We start from the raw sequence: 17791 nt of genomic DNA on the forward strand, positions 1-17791 counted from the left end.
CTTCCAAGAGCTCTCACTCCATACTCTGTCTGCCTCACTGGACCTGTGCATTCCTGTTACTCTGCAAGCTTTCAGGCTGGGAGTAGGATGTGAGGTTACTGTTCTCCTAAGCTTACAGCCCATCTCGTTTGCCTTTGGAAGAAATCCAAAGCAATTTCCCCATAAGTCTAGAACCTCTACTTAATGACTCTCTAATCACCCTTTTGAAGCCAGTCTTCTGAAAATGGGTAATATGAGTTGATAGTTACTGATAGTTACTGACGTCTTTCTGCTATTTTTTTATAATTCCAGCCTGGCTGTGTCTAATATCTGTTTAAAATGTGGTGATATTTACGGCCTTTTGTCAGCTTTGAGGCATTTGCCAAAATTCTAACACAACCAGATAACTCCTATTCAATCGGTTACAAATAACTCTGGCTCTGAGTTTCCTTGGCAAGCCAGTAAATCATGTCTTTGGCCTCAACAGCCTATGACTAAGACTCTATTTCCCTTTATATACATAGACTACCAATGCCATAAGTCACTACTGATTAATTGCATATTTGTGTAGCAAAGTCAAACATTTTATAAACTATTACTCAGATGTGAAGAAAAAAAAAAGTATCTTTATCTTCCATATCTGGTCTAATTTCTCCCCCAGCCCCAAAGTAGAGCAGGATAACAGAGCCGACCAGAGGCCGATGAGGATTCACAGGACACTCCACTGCATACAGTTCTGAGGTTGACTCTTTCCTTCCATGAAGTCTCATAAACTCCTGCTCACACAAAATCCTCTGGGGAAAGGAGAAGAGAGCATTTACTCAAAAGAGCTTGTTTCAATTTGAAACGGAATGGTTCAACCAGAAGAGACTGAGCTACCTGTCATCAGCACGTTTGAGCACCACCACAGCCCCCAGTCTGGTTCCCAGTTCAACTGAAACACAGTTTTCATTAAGTGTTTCCTGAATGCATGGAGATAATGGAGGCAGCAAACACAATAACTTGAAAGCACAGTGTCCATCAGAATTCAAGTTAATGATGGTTTCTTAAGTTGGACGTCTGATCTTTTTAAGCTTTCACATCATCATTTTCAGTGACTAGTATTAATTTAATATTAAAAGCAGCTCTAATATTAGCCCAAAAAAGTCCATGTTTGCTCTTCTCCTTGGGCCATTCCAAATAAGTTCTCTGGGCCATGAGAGCCCTCAGCTTGTGATACTTGCCAGGAATGCTGTCCTGTGGAATGGGATCCAGCAAGATCAGGATTAAGTTATTAGATCCTTCATGGAAGAGATTGTGGTGGGCAAAGTAGAGTTCATAATGGCACCACTCACTCTGGACAAAGTTGGGAGACAAAACAAAGATGCACTTGTAACTTTTCTCAATGCAGTTTATGATATTTTCCACGATGCTCTTGCCAGGAACAAAGTTTCTCTCATGGAGACAAATTCTTATATCTTCTTTTTCTAGGTTTGGTATTAACTCATTCTTCACCCAGGCAGAATCATGTTCACTGTATGAAATAAAAGCATGGAACTGGAGAGCTCTTTGGAGTTCTTCTAAGGGTACATTCCTAGCCCTGCGCCGGGTCTGGGTCCACTGATACACCATCCTGAGATACCAGGGCAGATCCAAGTAGATACAGAGGGCAGTCACGGTAACAGCCAATACCAGCCCAGGGACCCCAATGGTGACAATCAGCAGAGCTGTGTTGCAGGATAATGGAGATACATGGAAGTCCTTTAGTGGGGTTCCCTTATAGCTTTCTGGATAATCACACTTATAAGAATCAGGCCAACCCTCTACCACTTCACCTGATACTTGGCCTACACTTTGGATAAAGTCTCTTAACTCACATGTACATTGGAATGGATTGTTCCCTGCTTTTAGGGACCTAATCTTCTGGCAGCTCTGGAAGAAATCAGCTGATGGGTTGGAGACTGAATTATAGTCAATGATCAGTATGGAAAGGCTGCTAAAGGTACCACATCCAGGAAGGTGGGCTAAAGAATTGGAAGCAACATTGAGTTCTTGCAAAGTTTCTAGACTGGTGACATCTTTAGGGATGCTCCTTATTCTGTTATTGTGGAGATCAAGAACCTTGACCCTGGGAGGTAAACATCTGAAAACAGAGTCAGTAAGTATATTTGAAGATAAATTTAACACCACTATACTCCCAACCCAAGTGCAATTTCCATCATGTCTATCATATTCCAAAGAATTCCAGCTAACATCCAGTATTTCCAAAGAGAGCATATCCTTAGTCATGAGACCTACTTTGAAAAGGTCTTTTAATTCATTCTTTTGTAGAATAAGTGTCTCCAATCTAACTAAAGTGTGGCAATTTTGAAAAACACTATCTGTGAAAATATTCTGGGTGAAGTTCAAAAATGTAAATGTGCTTGGTTTCTGAGGACAAAGCATGTGTACAAAAGGTGTGTCTGATATGGTTAACATCGTAACAGTCATCTCAGAAAACACTGTGTATAATGCTGTCTGTGAAAAAATAAAAACTCTGTTTATAATATGTTCTATATTCAGTGCTTTCAATGTTGTTTCATGATAAGTAAAAACTTCTTCATTGATGCTTTCAACTATTGTTAAATTGTAAATATTGAGATATTCTACAGGTTTGGGCCAAAGGAATTGAAAAACTCCAACCAAACATTTCCAAGTTGTTTCCACATGGTTTAGGGTAAAATTCAGTAAGGTTGGCCCTCTAGTGAGTTCTGACAAAAATTTAATTAAAACTTGACAGTTGTCATCATTCAATTTAATATTAGTCAGTTGTAACCACCCTAAACTATTCACTGATATGTTCACTTGGACAGAGAAGAAGCTATTTGGGTGAAAAACAAGGTGAAGTTCCTTTGTATTCAGAATTTGAAGACTTTCTTTCTCATTTTCTTTCACAAAATAACCTTCCAAATCCAGAAGGATGCGACTTAGGTGCAAGTGAGCAATTGGTAGTAGATCTAATTGCTGTAACTTTGTAGCACTTAATCCTAAGAAATTCAGTTGAGTCAAGTTGCCAAATTCCTTACAGATGGGCAGGGCATCAAAGTCATTGAATGAGAGGTCTAAATGCTTGAGACTTGTAGTGATCGGATGACAGGATATCTTCTGCAACCAATTGTGAGATAAATCCAAATATTCCAAATCCTGGTTGAACTTGAAAATACTAATATCAAGGTACTGGATTCTATTATGGGAAAGTCTCAAAACTTTCAGCCCTGAGAGAAAGCCGATGTCAGAGAGGTGAATCTCAGATATGTAGTTTTGAGACATATCTAAGACTTTGGTTTTTGGTGGCAGGTCTTTGCGAACACGAATAAGGCCTATTTTTGACATGTCCACCACAAATTCACTTTCATCAGAGAAATGGATTATGGTTCCAAATACTAAGGTCAGGATGTAAACAAAATGAAGGTTTCTGACAGCAGATTCTTTGCCTTTGGTCATGATGTTGAAGTGGCTATCCCCTAGAGGGTTGTTGCTGTTCTTCAGAACATCTTGCTATGAATCCAAATTCTAGAAATATAATATACATTAAGATGTATAAAGATTGGATGATTGCTCTCAAACCTCATCTTACTAAACACAAAATCTCAATGAGTTCTTCATTCATTATCAGAATCATTTCTGTCCCCATAATTTAATGTGTTATTTTTTCCAGTTATACAAGTTGCTTGTGCCAGGAAAGGCAATACAGACCTTGTTAGCAAATATTTGTAGTTGTGTGTTATAACCTGTCTGGTGGCTTTCTGAGGGGTCCACTCAGGAGTGCGCCTTTGTTTCACCCCATCCAACTCAGAACTTTCCCAGGGCTGCAGCAGCCTCCTGGACAGTGTTTCGAAAACCTTTAAAGGCACAAACACTAGCCACAGCCACCTGGAGCAAGGGATAAGATATGGGGCAGGCAGCAGACACACCAGAAAGCCAGAGAAGGAGGAAGCTGGGAAAGGAGATACATGGGAGAAAAAAGACTCTAGAAATCTCCATGTATCCCAGGTAATCTAGAGGCCATACACATGCCCAGGGCTGGATGCATGCTCAGAGAAGACCTGAGAAAATCCTAAACATTCACCTCTGATTGGCTTTTAGGCTCTGTGCAAGCAGAAAGCAAAAGCTAAGGCAGAGTTGGAAACAGCCTGGATAAGCACTGAGGAAGTGCTTCAACACAGCCAATCTGCAAAGATCAGGTGTTTTTTGTTTTGTTTTGGTTTGGTTTGGGTTTTTTCTCCAGATGTTTAAGAACATCTCCGTCAAATCACTAGCTGACCACTAAGCCAATGGAACAGAGAATTCAATGGCCACACACAAGAAGGAATACAGTCTTTACAAAAATAGTTTAGAAACATCACCAAACAGATAAACAACCACATCCCACAGCAAGCAGCAACAACAAACCCTGGGAAAGTGGAGAATCTGAGTTACCACATCCTAATATTTCCAGAGTTACCACGTTATAATATTCAAAATGTCTGACTGAAGTAAAAGAACTATGAGGCATGCAGAGAAATAAAAAAGTATTGTTCATTCATAGGAAAAAAAAATTAAAAGAACAAAGTTAGAGAACTGACACTACCCAACTTCAAGTCTTACATAAAGCTATAGCAATCAAGACAGTGTGGTATTGGTGAAAGAATGGACAGATAGATCAACTGTCCAGCATAGCAAGCTCAAAAATAAACCCATCCAAATACAGTCAACTGATCTTTTACAAGGGAGCAAAGACAATTCAGTGAAGACAGGATAGTCTTTTTAACAAATAGTGCTGGAAGAACTAGACATTCCACATGCAAAAAAAAAAAAAAAATAGGTCTAGCTCAAAATGGACCACAGACCTAAATGTAAAATACAAAACTATAAAACTTCTAGAGGTTAGTATAGGAGAAAATCTAGGTAACCTTGAATTTGGCAATAACTTTTAGACACAACATCAAAAGTACAATCCATGAAAGAAAAAAATGTTAAGTTGGACTTCATTAAAACTAAAATTTTCTGCTTTGCAATTAAGAAAATGAGAAGACAAGCCACAGACTGGGAGAAAATATTTGCAAAGCACATATCTGTTACAGAACTTGTATCCAAAATAAATGAAGAACTCAAGCTCAACAGGAAAATAAACAACACAATTTAAAAATGGGCAAAAGATCTGAACAGATATTTCACCAAAGAACATATACAAATGGCAAATAAGGACATGAAAAGATACTCAATACCATATGTCATTAGGGAATTGCAAGTTAAAACAATGAGGAACTACTACATACCTGTTAGATTGGCCGAACAATCCTGAAACAACATCAAATGTTGGTGAGGATATGGAGCAACTGGAACTTTCATTCATTATTGAAATTCAAAATGGTACATATACTTTGGAAGACAGTCTGACAGTTTCTTACAAAGCTAAACATAGTCTTACCATATGAGCCAGCAACCACACTCCTAGATATTTACCCAAATGAACTGAAAATCTATGTCCACACAAAAACCTGCACGTGAGGGTTTCCCTGGTGGCGCAGTGGTTGAGAATCCGCCTGCCGATGCAGGGGACACGGGTTCGTGCCCCAGTCCGGGAAGATCCCATATGCCGTGGAGTGGCTAGGTCCGTGAGCCATGGCCACTGAGCCTGCGCGTCCGGAGCCTGTGCTCCGCAATGGGAGAGGCCACAACAGTGAGAGGCCCACGTACCGCAAAAAAAAAAAAAAGAAAAAAAAACCTGCACGTGGATGTTGATAGAAGCTTTATTCATAACTGCCCCAAACTGAAAGCAACAAGATGTCTTTCAATAGGTAAAAAGATAAACAAGCTGTGGTACATCCATCCAATGGATTATTATTCAGCAATAAAAAGGAGTGAGCTGTCAAGCCATGGAGGAACCAAAATGCGATTGCTAAGTGAGGAAGCCAATCAGAAAAGGCTACCAACTGTATGATTCCAACTCTCTGACATTCTGGAAAAGGCAAAACTAAAGAGACATTAAAGATCAGTGGTTGACAGAGGCTGGGGGAGTGGGGGATGAATAGGCAGAGTATAGAGGACTTTTAGGGTAATGAAACTATTCCATGTGATTTTGTAATGGTGGATATATGACCATATGCATTTGTCAAACCTACAGAACTATGCAACACAATGACTGAATCCTAATGTATAGACTTTAGTTAATAATATATCATTATTGGTTCATCAATTATAACACATATACCACACTAATGCAAAATGTTATAATAAGGAAAATTGTGTGCAGTGGAAAGGGAGTATATGGGAACTCTCCAGCCCATTTACTCAAATTTTCTGTAAGCTGAAAACTGCTCTAAAAAATAAAGTCTATTAGGGCTTCCCTGGTGGCACAGTGGTTGAGAGTCCGCCTGCCGATGCAGGGGATGCGGGTTCGTGCCCTGGTCTGGGAGGATCCCACATGCCACGGAGCGGCTGGGCCCGTGAGCCATGGCCGCTGGGCCTGCGCGTCCGGAGCCTGTGCTCCGCAACGGGAGAGGCCACAACAGTGAGAGGCCCGCATACCGCAAAAAAACCAAAACAAAACAAAACAAATTAAAAATAAATAAATAAATAAAGTCTATTTAAAAAAAAGGAGAAGAAAAGTCAATAGAAATGGTACCCAAGGAAGCACAGACATTGATTTGCTAGACAAAGACTTTAAATCAACTGTCTTAAAAGTTAACTACATGACTACGGTCTCTTTTCATTGGACTCAGAATACTTTATTGCTCTTTCAAAGGGCAGTCCTCTTATCCCCTCAAAATGTTTTACCCGTCAGTCAGTTTGATCATCTAAAATTGTACAAAATGGTATGCAAGGAGCTATTGCCAAAAACTACAAGACAGGGCTTCCCTGGTGGCGCAGTGGTTGAGGGTCCACCTGCTGATGCAGGGGACACGGGTTCGTGCCCCGGTCCAGGAAGATCCCACATGCCTCGGAGTGGCTGGGCCCGTGAGCCATGGCCGCTGAGCCTGTGCATCCGGAGTCTGTGCTCCTCAACGGGAGAGGCCACAACAGTGAGAGGCCCGCGTATCGCAAAAAAAAAAAAAACTACAAGACATTCTCACGAGTCTACACCAGCATTCAATTTGGTACTACACTCAGCCATCTGCTGCAACCAGTGACCCCTCATGGGTGAAGGGTTAACAAACTCATTTCTCTCCTTCTCCATGGACTAATCTGATCTAACTCTTTTCTGGAAACCTGATACAGGGAGAATGTCAGCTGTGTTATCAGGAAGAATCACTTATGATAAAAGTGACCATTGAGGGGCTTCCCTGGTGGCGCAGTGGTTAAGAATCCGCCTGCAAATGCAGGAAACATGGGTTCGATCCTTTGTCTGGGAAGAGCCCACATGCCGTGGAGCATCTAAGCCCGTGTGCCACAACTACTGAGCCTGTGCTCTAGAGCCCGCGAGCCACAACTACTGAAGCCCACGCGCCTAGAGCCTGTGCTCCACAATGAGAGAAGCCAACGCAATGAGAAGCCCACGCACCACAACAAAGAGTAGCCCAGCTCACCACAACTAGAGAAAGCCCGTGCACAGCAACAAAGACCCAACACAGCCAAAAATAAAAACAAATAAATAAATTTATTTTTTAAAAAATGACCATTGAACGGTAAATAGCATCCAGGCTGAAAGGACTGCGTATGAACTATAAATACCAAGTAGGAAACCTGAGCTCTATTTCCTCTCCTGTATCTTCCTGAGTAAACTGGGACCAAGTGTGGCCTATTAGCACTTGTGCGTCTGAATGTTCAGATGAGCCTGAGAGGGCCTCCTGGTGGGCACTGCAGAGCCATGCCAGCAGTAGGCTAGACCTTCAGATCCTCAACTCAATTTGGCCAAAACAACATGAGATGAAAAGGATGGGGAGGAAGGTGGTTGACAAGTCCCTGAGGCCTGGTTGGAAGGCCCATCTCCCTGTAGCTTGATGGCTAAATCTCTATGGCATAAGACAGGGGATAAATCCTCTTGTGAGGGTAGATGAGGATAGGAGTGAGGCCAAGTTTGTGTTACAAGAAGAATTACTTATACTCTTTACCTCCATGAATTGGACCTCAACAAAACCAGCTGTAGCTGGGCTGGCAGAGAGGATACTACCATTCATGGAGCCATTTGAGAAGATATGATTAATACAGGCCAAGCCAGGCATTGATGACCATTGTGGGTGGAAGCAGATTCACCAGCCCACAGACATCATGCTTGTGACTGAGACAAAGGGGTGGAACTAAAATTGTGCTAAAGGTCAAGCAAGAAGCCAGTCCCAGAAATTCAGACACACATTCGTGAGTCTATGCCACTCCAGCTCTGATCTGCACAGAAAAACATCTATGAGCCCCAGCAGGGAACAAAAGCTGGCCAGGACACACCAGGCTCCACAGCCACCTAGTTCCCTCAGCAGCATCCTGAGAACAGCAGTGGCAGCTGTGATGGTCACAGGGCAGCCTCCTGCACCTACATTGGAGTGTCCACACCACATCTGCCTGGAACCACCTATAGGCAGAGGTTAGAAGTGCTTCACAGACTGGCGAGGGTCCGTTGAGATAACACATATACTCTGCTCTTTCCAGTCACAGGATTTTTTTTTTAGTTGCAGGATCTCATTTTTGGACACAATTCTCATAAACATGGAAATACGTTTTTCCCATTCACATTAGACCAGAAGCAACAAATTCAGAGAGGCAGGATTCGGCACTTGATAATCTGAAATCATCAAGTTCCTACAGTTGACACACTGATAAAACAGGAGAAGATGGAGAAATATTAAAAAGTGCACTGAAGAAATTGGAAGGCACTTCAGGATAAAGCTGCTGTATGTAAGACAAAAGTCTTCCCAGAGCCCAGAAAGTCTCACTGTACTACAATGGATTACAAGACATTGCCTCTCAGGACAATGATGCTGAGTGAATGAGAAAAGATTAGCTGGCAGAGGGGAGGAGGCAGGTGTATGCACCCATGGACTCAATATCTGCTACCAAGACAAAGGGCTAGAACTTCGAGGCTTGCTCAACCCCATTTAGGATCTGATCTCCACAAAAAAGCATCTAGGAGGCCCCAGGGGACAAGAGCAGGCAACAGAGTCCTGTGTAGCAGGAATAATTGAGAACAGATTTTGACTACTTGTTGTTGTTCAGTTTTATTAACAAAAGGATCCACTGTTCATCACTTGAGGGCACACTGGAAATAGCAAAATAGTTAAGAGATGAATAGTTTTAACTAGTCATACTTTGGAAGAGTGAAAACTCTTCTGGGTTGGGGAAATTTCATTACAAAATGGCATATAGTAGTTAAAAGTCCCTCCCAGCTCCTCCAATACAGCATTTCCCACCTGCCCATCAAAACACCCAGAAAACACAGAAACTCTCAAAAACCCACCTTGTCACCAAAACCAAAGAAGGATGGAAAATTAATGGCCGGATCCAAAAGCATTTACACTCATGAAGAAATATCTGGAGCTGTATTAAGGAAAACCTGGCATACTCAAGCTTTGTTTCAGGAAAACAGACTCCCTTCTGAAAGGTAGGAAAGAATTTTGTCCCTCTACCTGTTTGTCTCTGATTCAAACGCCAAGGATAAGTAACAACCAGGCAACGAAGTAGCATTTCTTTTACCCCAATGCTACTGATGTTAGTAGGTCAGAATACTGAGTTTTCCTTCTACAGACCATCCCCCCGCCCAGCTCTCCAAGATTCTACACCTAGTCAGTGATGGACATTATCAGGTAAGAACTGAGCAAGAAGCACTATCACCACTCCTATTCAACACAGTACTGAAAGTCCTAGCAAGAGCAATTAGGCAAGAAAAAGAAATAAAGGTGTCCAAATTGGAAAATAAGAAGCAAAATTATCTCTGTTTGCAAATGATATGATTTTATATGTAGAGAATCCTAGATTCCACCAAAAAGCTGTTAGAATAAACAAATTCAGTAAGTTGCAGGATACAAAACCAACATACAAAATTAGTTGTGTTTCTATATGCTAACAACAAACTATATGAAAAAGAAATAAAACAATCCCATTTACAAATGCAAGAAAAATAATAAATTTAACCAAGGAGGTGAAAGACCTGTACACTGAAAACTATAAGGAATTGATGAAAGAAATTGAAGAAGACACAAATAAATGGAAAGATATGCCATGTTCATGGATTAGAAGACTTAATATTGTTAAAATGTCCACACCACCCAAAGCCATCTATAGATTCAGTGCAATCCCTAACAAATTCCAAAGGCATTTTCCATAGAAATGAAAAAAAAAATCCTAAAATTCATATGGAGCCACAAAAGACCCTGAATAGCCAAACAAGCCTGAGACAGAGCAAAGCTGGAAACATCACACTTCCTGGTTTCAAAACATATTACAAAGCTATAGTAATCAAAACAGTATAAATTTAGCATAAAAACAGACACACAGACCAATGGAGCAAAATCAAGAGCTGAGAACTAAGCTCACACATAAATGGTCAGCTAATATTTGGCAAGAGAGTCAAGAAGACTCAATGCGGAAAGGGTTATCTCTCCAATAAATGGTGTTTGGAAAAGTGGATAAGCATATGCAAAAGAATGCAATTGAACCTGTGTCTTACCCCACTCACAAAAATTTACTCCAAATGGATTAAAGACTTAACTGTAAGATCTGAAACCACAAAACTCCTAGAAAAACAAGTAGGAGAAAAGTTCCCTGACTTTGGTCTTGGAAATGATTTTTTTTGGATCTGACACCAAAAACATAAGCAACAAATGCAAAAACAAACAAATGGGGCTACGTCAAACTAAAAATCCTCATGCACAGCAACAGAAACAATCAACAAAATGAAAAATCAACCAACAGAATAGGGGAAAATATAAACCATTTTATCTGGTAAGGGGTTAATATCCAAAATATGTAAGGAACTCATATAACTCAATAGTGAAAACAAAACAAAAACTTAAATAATTTTATTTTAAAATGGGCAGAAGACCTAAATAGACATTTTTTCCAAAGAAGATATACAGATGGCCAACAGGTACACGAAGAAATGCTCAACATCACTAATCATCAGGGAAATGCAAATCAAAATCACAATGAGATATCACCTCACACCTATTAGAATGGTTATTCTCAAAAAGACAAGAGATAACAAATGTTGGCAAGGATGTGGAGAAAAGGGAACCCTTGTGCACTGTTGGTGGGAATGTAAATTGGTGCAGCCACTATGGAAAACAGTATGGAGGTCCCTCAAAAAATCAAAAATAGAACTACCATGTGATCTAGTAATCCCACTTATTGGTATTTATCTGAAGGAAATGAAATAACTCTCTCAAAGATAGTGCACCCCATGTTCATTCCAGCATTATTCCCAATAGCCAAGACATGGAAACAACCTAAGTGTCTATCAGCAGGTGAATGGGTAAAGAAAATGTGGTGCAGACACACAGTGGAATATTATGCAGCCATAAAAAGAAGGAAATACTGCCATTTGTGACAACATGAATGGACCTTGAGGGCATTATGCTAAGTGAAAGTAAGTCAGACAGAGAAAACAAATACTGTATAATCTCACTTATATGTGGGATCTAAAAAAGCCAAACTCATAGAACAGAGAATAGAAAGTTAGTGGCCAGGAAACAGAGGAAATGGGGAGATGTTAGTCAAAGGCTACAAGCTTCCAGATGTAAGGTGAATGGGGTCTAGGGATCCAATATGCAGCCTGAGGACTACAGTTAACAAGACTGTATAATATACTTGAAAATTGCTAAGAGAGTAGATCATACATATTATTACCACACACACACAAAAAGGTGTGTGTGATGGATGTGGATAACAAACCTTATTGTGGTAATCATTTTGCAATATACATGTATCAAATTGTCACATTGTAGACCTTAGACTTACACAGTGTTGTATGCCAATTATATCTCAATAACGTTGGAAAATAAAAAGAACTGGGCAAGAGGTAAGGAGGGATTTGAGGGGGTACATTTCATTCTGAATGGTGTAAGACATACAATACTTGTAAATGGGGCAGAAATAAGAACTTTAGCAAGTGTATTCATCAGAAATTGCAGTTTGTATGTATAATACTCCATTAGGTCAAAGTATCAGAGAATTGGGCAATGAGAATAAGAGAAGCTACTGTCTAATACTGGTTAAAACAAATAGCTCACAATGAAAATACAACAGATAAGGACACCTATGCAATGAATAACATTGCATCAAAATTTACAAAGTAACAATGCTGAAAACATAAGGAGACATTGATAATGAAAGTAATATATTTCTCTGGGTCATAGTTAGATCAAGTAGCAAAAAAATAAACATATATGGAGGGTTTGAATAAAATAATTAATAAAGGATTTAATAGAGACTTATAAACTTTGACCCTACAAAAAGAGAATATTTTATATCTAAGGGCCAGGGTTCATGGAACATTTGCTAAAATTGTTTCTTAGGTCAAATAAATTTTAAAACAAATACCCCAAAGCAGAAATTCGTGAAGTCGTATTTCTGACTACAAAATAAACTTTTAAGATCACTTTTTAAAATGTTCTAAATATGTTCTGGATCAAGAAAATCACATTTTCAATTATAAACATTAAAAATGATGAGAGTCAACAGGGTGATATGCACATGCGCTAGCCACTGCCTCTTGCTCTAAATCCCCAAAATAATGAAATACACACACACACACACACACACACACACACACACACACACTTAAGAGCAGAAAGGGAAGTCTTTAGGGGAACTGAAACTAAGAGAAGTCTCTGAAATCCACAAGCAGATTGGACTACGATTGACAGAATAGTAGCCTCCCAGAGATGTCCACTTCCTAATCTCAGAACTTGTAAATATGCTGTTACATGGAAAAAGGGATTAAAAGTTGCAGGTAGTATTAAGATTGTTAATCAGCTGACCTTAAAATTTACTCAGGTGGGCCCAATGTAATCAAAGTATCCTTAAAAGTGGAAAAGGGAGGCAGAAGAGGTCAGAGTGATGTGATATGAGAAGGACGTGACCTTTCTTGAGGAAGAGGGCCATGAGCCAAGGTATGCAAGCAACCTCTAGAAGCTCAGAAAGGCAAGTAAGTGGATTCTCCTGTAGAGCCTCCAGAAGCAATGCAGCCTTGCCAACACCTTAAACCCAATAAGACCTATGTTGGACTACTAGCCTACGGAACTGTAAGATGATAAAGTGTGTTTTTCAAGCCTCTAAGTTGTGGTAATTTGTTACAGCAGCAATATAGAATTAATACAGACTAGTTTGGTCTAACCGCCCAACAAGCAGGCTGTGAAAACAGATCAACAAGCAGTTTTACATGGAGCCTCAAGCACAATTTGGGTTGCACAAACAAGAAGCATGACACTTTTACAAAGCAAACCCTGTGATAGAAAGGAACCAGACTCAAGATACAACAGACATTAACACCCAAGGAGACAGAGATAAAAGAGAATAGGCATTTTAATAGATAGATATCCTCAGAGAGGTAAGATTCTAAAAAAGAATGGAGTAGGAATCATGAAAATTAAAAACTTAATAACTGAAATGGAAAACTCGTTGGATGAGTTGAACTGCAAAGTGGCACTGCTGATGTGAGAATGAGTGAGATAGAAGACCAAGAAGAGGAATTTTCCCAAAATACAGTCCAAGAGGCCAAAGAGATTAAATATATGAAAGAAATGCTAAAAGATGTGGAAGACAGATCCACTATATGAATTAGTAAAGGATAGACTCTATCCTCTGAAAGAGAAACTGACTCAAAAAAAAAAAAATTGGGAATCAAGAAGGAATACTTTGCAAAAAAAGTAGAAAATTTATTGCTAAGTCCCAATAAGGATAGATGACAAAAATTTTAATAACAATCTGGAATTTAAATTGCCAATGATAACAAGGGAGTTAGTGGATAGTGGAGGGAGAGGGAGAGAGTGGACTGAAAGCATGTAAAGATCCTTGCCTGACTGAGAAGCAGCTATAGATACCAATTAACTCAAGATTCTGTTAGAAAAATATAAGCTTAAGTATGTGTATTATAAAATTAAGAGTATGTATATTATTAAAATATAAATAAAAGAGATAAATTCCAATTATTTGGTAGTAGGGAGAAGATCAGATTGAAGAAACCCTAATCAATTTTGCTCTATGCTGAAGGGATAATACATAGTGATTAATTTGGATGTTTCTGGGACTGTAAGCATGACTTATTAGCAAATCTATGACAATAATACAGCAGTGGATAAAAGGAAAAAAAAAAACAGAAGAGCATCTCCATAGATATTAAAAATTCACTTGATAAAATTCAGCATTCATCTTTGACTAAAAACATGTTAATTAAAGTATACATTTAAAAGATACTTTTAAAACATGATAGGGCTTCCCTGGTGGCACAGTGGTTGAGAGTCCGCCTGCCGATGCACGGGACGCGGGCGGGTTTGTGCCCCGGTCCGGGAAGATCCCATGTGCTGCGGAGCGGCTGGGCCCGTGAGCCATGGCCGCTGAGCCTGCGCGTCCGGAGCCTGTGCTCCGCAACGGGAGAGGCCACAACAGTGAGAGGCCCGCGTACCGCAAAAAAAAAAAAAAAAAAAAAAACTTGATAAAGAATATATCAAGTATCTGACTTAAACAAATATCCCACCCCCAAAGCATTTCCATGAAAGTCAATATCGAGGATGCCCACTATTATTTAACACTGTTCTAGAAGTTCTAGTCATTGTAAGTAAGGGGTGAAAATGAGAGACAGAAATATTGGAATGGAGGAAATAAAATTATCATTATTTTTAGATTATGTGATTGTCAATGTGGAAAATCCAAGAGAAGTAATTAAAAAACTGTTAGAACCAGTAAAAGAGTACAATAAAGGGGCCAGTACAAAAATATTTTTTTAAAAAGAAATCTGTCCAAAAATAGCAGATTGTTCAAATAAATTATGGTATCTCCATATAATTAAATATTACTGTGTGGCCTTTAAAAATAATGAAAATCTAATTCCATGGAAAATTGCTCACTATATATATGTGACAAAAAGTAGCTTATTTATAAAATGTGCAGCAGTTAATATGTACACATGCATATGGAAAAATTAATAAGATACATACCAAGATATTAACAGTGATGATCTCTATCTGGTAAAATTTTAAGGGGAGGGGTTATTTTCCTTTTAGTTGTTACCTATATTTTTCAAATTTTGAACATTTAAAATTAAGTAGATCACGTGATTTGCTCAGAAAATTTATCCCCCCAAAATCAATAGTCAATAATATGAATAACATCCAGTCACACAAAAATCATATTAAATCAAAATAGTGTATAACATCTAAATGAAACTTGTGATATTGGACTGAATCTCAACTTAGACAGACCTGCTGTAAACGTTACTTGAGTATCAAGGGGAGAAAGGATTTTAAGAGGGACCAGGTATTAGATTCTATTAAGAAATAAATGTTAATTTTTGATAATGTTATTTGGCTATGTTAGGAAAATGTACTTTTTTTAGAAATACAGAATGAAGCATTTAGAGGTGAATTATTAGCACGCCTATAATTTAAGATATTTAAGTATAAAAAGATAAAGTGAATCAAATGGGAATTTTTTTCTTAAATATATTTTTAAAGGCATGATTATTTTCACCTACCAAATTGGGAAAATTCAAAAATATAGTACCCAGTGTTGGCAGGTGGGACTAAAATAAGAACTCTTACTGCTGGCAGGAATGAAAAATTAGTACATTTGTGAAAGGCAATTTGGTCCCATGTATAAATTCCTTAAAAATATGCTTACCCTTATTTTAGCAATTCCACTTCTCAGAATTTTCTTCTAAAGGAATACACATAAAAATATTACTATGAGGTTGCTCATGAAGATGAAAAATTGAAAAAAAATCATAATGACTAGTAGAGAAAATTGTTTAATCAGTTATGGTACACCCATACCACGGAATAGCATGCAGCCTCAAATACTGCACTTCGGAAAAAAAATTTCTATGACATAATGTTAAGTGGACAAAAGAATACAAAATCGTGTGTGCAGTAGGACTCTAGTTTTGTTAAATATGATTAAAACCTGACATGTACAAGAAGCCTAGGGGAAAAAAAAGAATGGAAAGAAATATACAAAATGCTAACTGGTTATCTCTAGATCTCTAACTCATAGATGAATTTATATTTCCAAAATTTCTAATTTTGAACATGTTTTATAAGTTGAAAGGCTTGTCTGGAAATATAGCTAATATAAAATTATCTATATTTAAAGAAATATAATACACTTGCATTTGTGTGGAGAGAGAGAGAGGGAGAGCTTCTTCCACGTGATAGACAATTGACATCGTGGGTGAGAACCCACTCAGAGGTCTCTGGATGGTGTCTGTGTTCAGGGGACTGAAACTTAGCCACTACGTAGGAAAGTTGATAAGCTTCCTGTATAACACCCTGCCTCCAAAACACAAATATTCCTCCCCGATCATTTATGTCCTCAAGCGTTTCCTAGTGTTTACATTTAAGCCAGGAGCTTCTCGATTTAAGAAAAAAAAAAATATGGAGGGGGGAAAAGGGAGACGAGAGAGCGGAAGATTACAGAGGTCACAACTTTTTTTTTTTAAAGGAAGTGTAAGAGATAAAAGGTAAAAGGTTTTTTGTTTTGTTTTTTTTTCTTTAATGCATCAAATGAAAGGTGTGGGTGGGGGAGACAGAGGGAAGAAGCTCTATATCAAGAAAGAAAATGGAAAAAAAAAAAAAAGGGGGCTTCCCTGGTGGCGCAGTGGTTGAGAGTCCGCCTGCCAATGCAGGTGACACGGGTTTGTGCCCGGTCTGGGAAGATCCCACATGCCGCGGAGCGGCTGAGCCCGTGAGCCATGGCCGCTGAGCCTGTGCATCCGGAGCCTGTGCTCCGCAACGGGAGAGGCCACAACAGTGAGAGGCCCGCGTACCGCAAAAAAAAAAAAAAAAAAAAAAAGAAAAAAAGAAAGAAAATGATGGATAGGATCTATGAAAATAAAAACTACGAAAAAGGAAAGACCGGTAAAACGTGCAATTCCATAATCAAATCAACAAATATGCAAGAGAAGTACTGTTTTATTTGTCAAAGCTTAGGTGAGAATGTTGAAAAAGGCAAGTTCTGGGCTAGTCCCCGCCACTTCCTCCATTTAATAAATGTTTATTCAGAGTGTACTATGTGCCAGAACTGCCCCAGACGTCCAGTGCTGGGGATATAAATACGAATAGCAAAGGCATAATCCCTGCTTTCAAAAGCTTATAAATTAGTGACAGACACAAATAAACAATTATAGAACCATGTGACAGGAAGGATCAAACACTCAGGTCTGTGGTAAAAATACATAACATGTGATAGGCGCCATATCAGCGGCAGAAACTACTGTAAACCTTACTGAAAACAAGAAACTAGGGAAAGGTGAAAAGAAAAAATGTAGTAGACAAAAACAGAAGAAAGAAATAACATCAGTTAGTTTTTTCCTTAATTATGACAAGTGCTAGCTATTTTTATATCTTTCAAGATAGCCATATCTTTATCTTTCTTGTCTAATAAAAAGAACGCTTGCAACATTAAAAAAAAACAACCTTAAAATCATTTTGCAAAAACTTAAAAGAAACTTTACCTATTTCCTATACAATCGTTAGCATTTTCTTGCTTATTTGAAGTAATTATTCCATAATTTGAAAAAGCCACAAAGGCTTCTTACTTACCAAGATTTCTTTCTCAGAAGAAGGGAAAATAACTTCTAAATGCACGGAAAAATAAGTGCTTGACAAAACGCAAGTCCTTAGTTCAAGTAAAGCAATACCATAAAAACGGTTTGCGCCACCTGTCGGACATT

General features: G+C 38.8%; 2 protein-coding genes across 2 annotated transcripts in view; both read right to left on the reverse strand.

Annotated features, from left to right (window-relative positions):
• The window catches only part of TLR1 (toll like receptor 1), a 33950-nt gene extending 16159 nt beyond the window's left edge, over positions 1–17791 (reverse strand). The window contains exon 1 of the mRNA XM_030881038.3: positions 17661–17791. The gene's annotated coding sequence lies outside the window, so the exon portion shown is untranslated. The remainder of the gene's footprint in view (positions 1–17660) is intronic.
• Positions 480–17734, reverse strand: TLR6 (toll like receptor 6). The gene is made up of 2 exons (XM_030881036.2): positions 17661–17734; positions 480–3510 (listed from the first exon to the last, which is right to left on the reverse strand). Exon 2 carries the CDS (start codon positions 3439–3441, stop codon positions 1048–1050), a length of 2394 nt encoding a protein of 797 aa, XP_030736896.1. The 5' UTR covers positions 3442–3510; positions 17661–17734; the 3' UTR covers positions 480–1047.

Source organism: Globicephala melas, chromosome 5 (genome assembly GCF_963455315.2).
Source record: "Globicephala melas chromosome 5, mGloMel1.2, whole genome shotgun sequence".
NCBI lineage: Eukaryota > Metazoa > Chordata > Mammalia > Artiodactyla > Delphinidae > Globicephala > Globicephala melas.

Bases quoted from the DNA above. Each gene is read 5' to 3' on its own strand.
- TLR6 (XM_030881036.2), bottom strand. From the start codon at position 3,441: ATGACCAAAGGCAAAGAATCTGCTGTCAGAAACCTTCATTTTGTTTAC.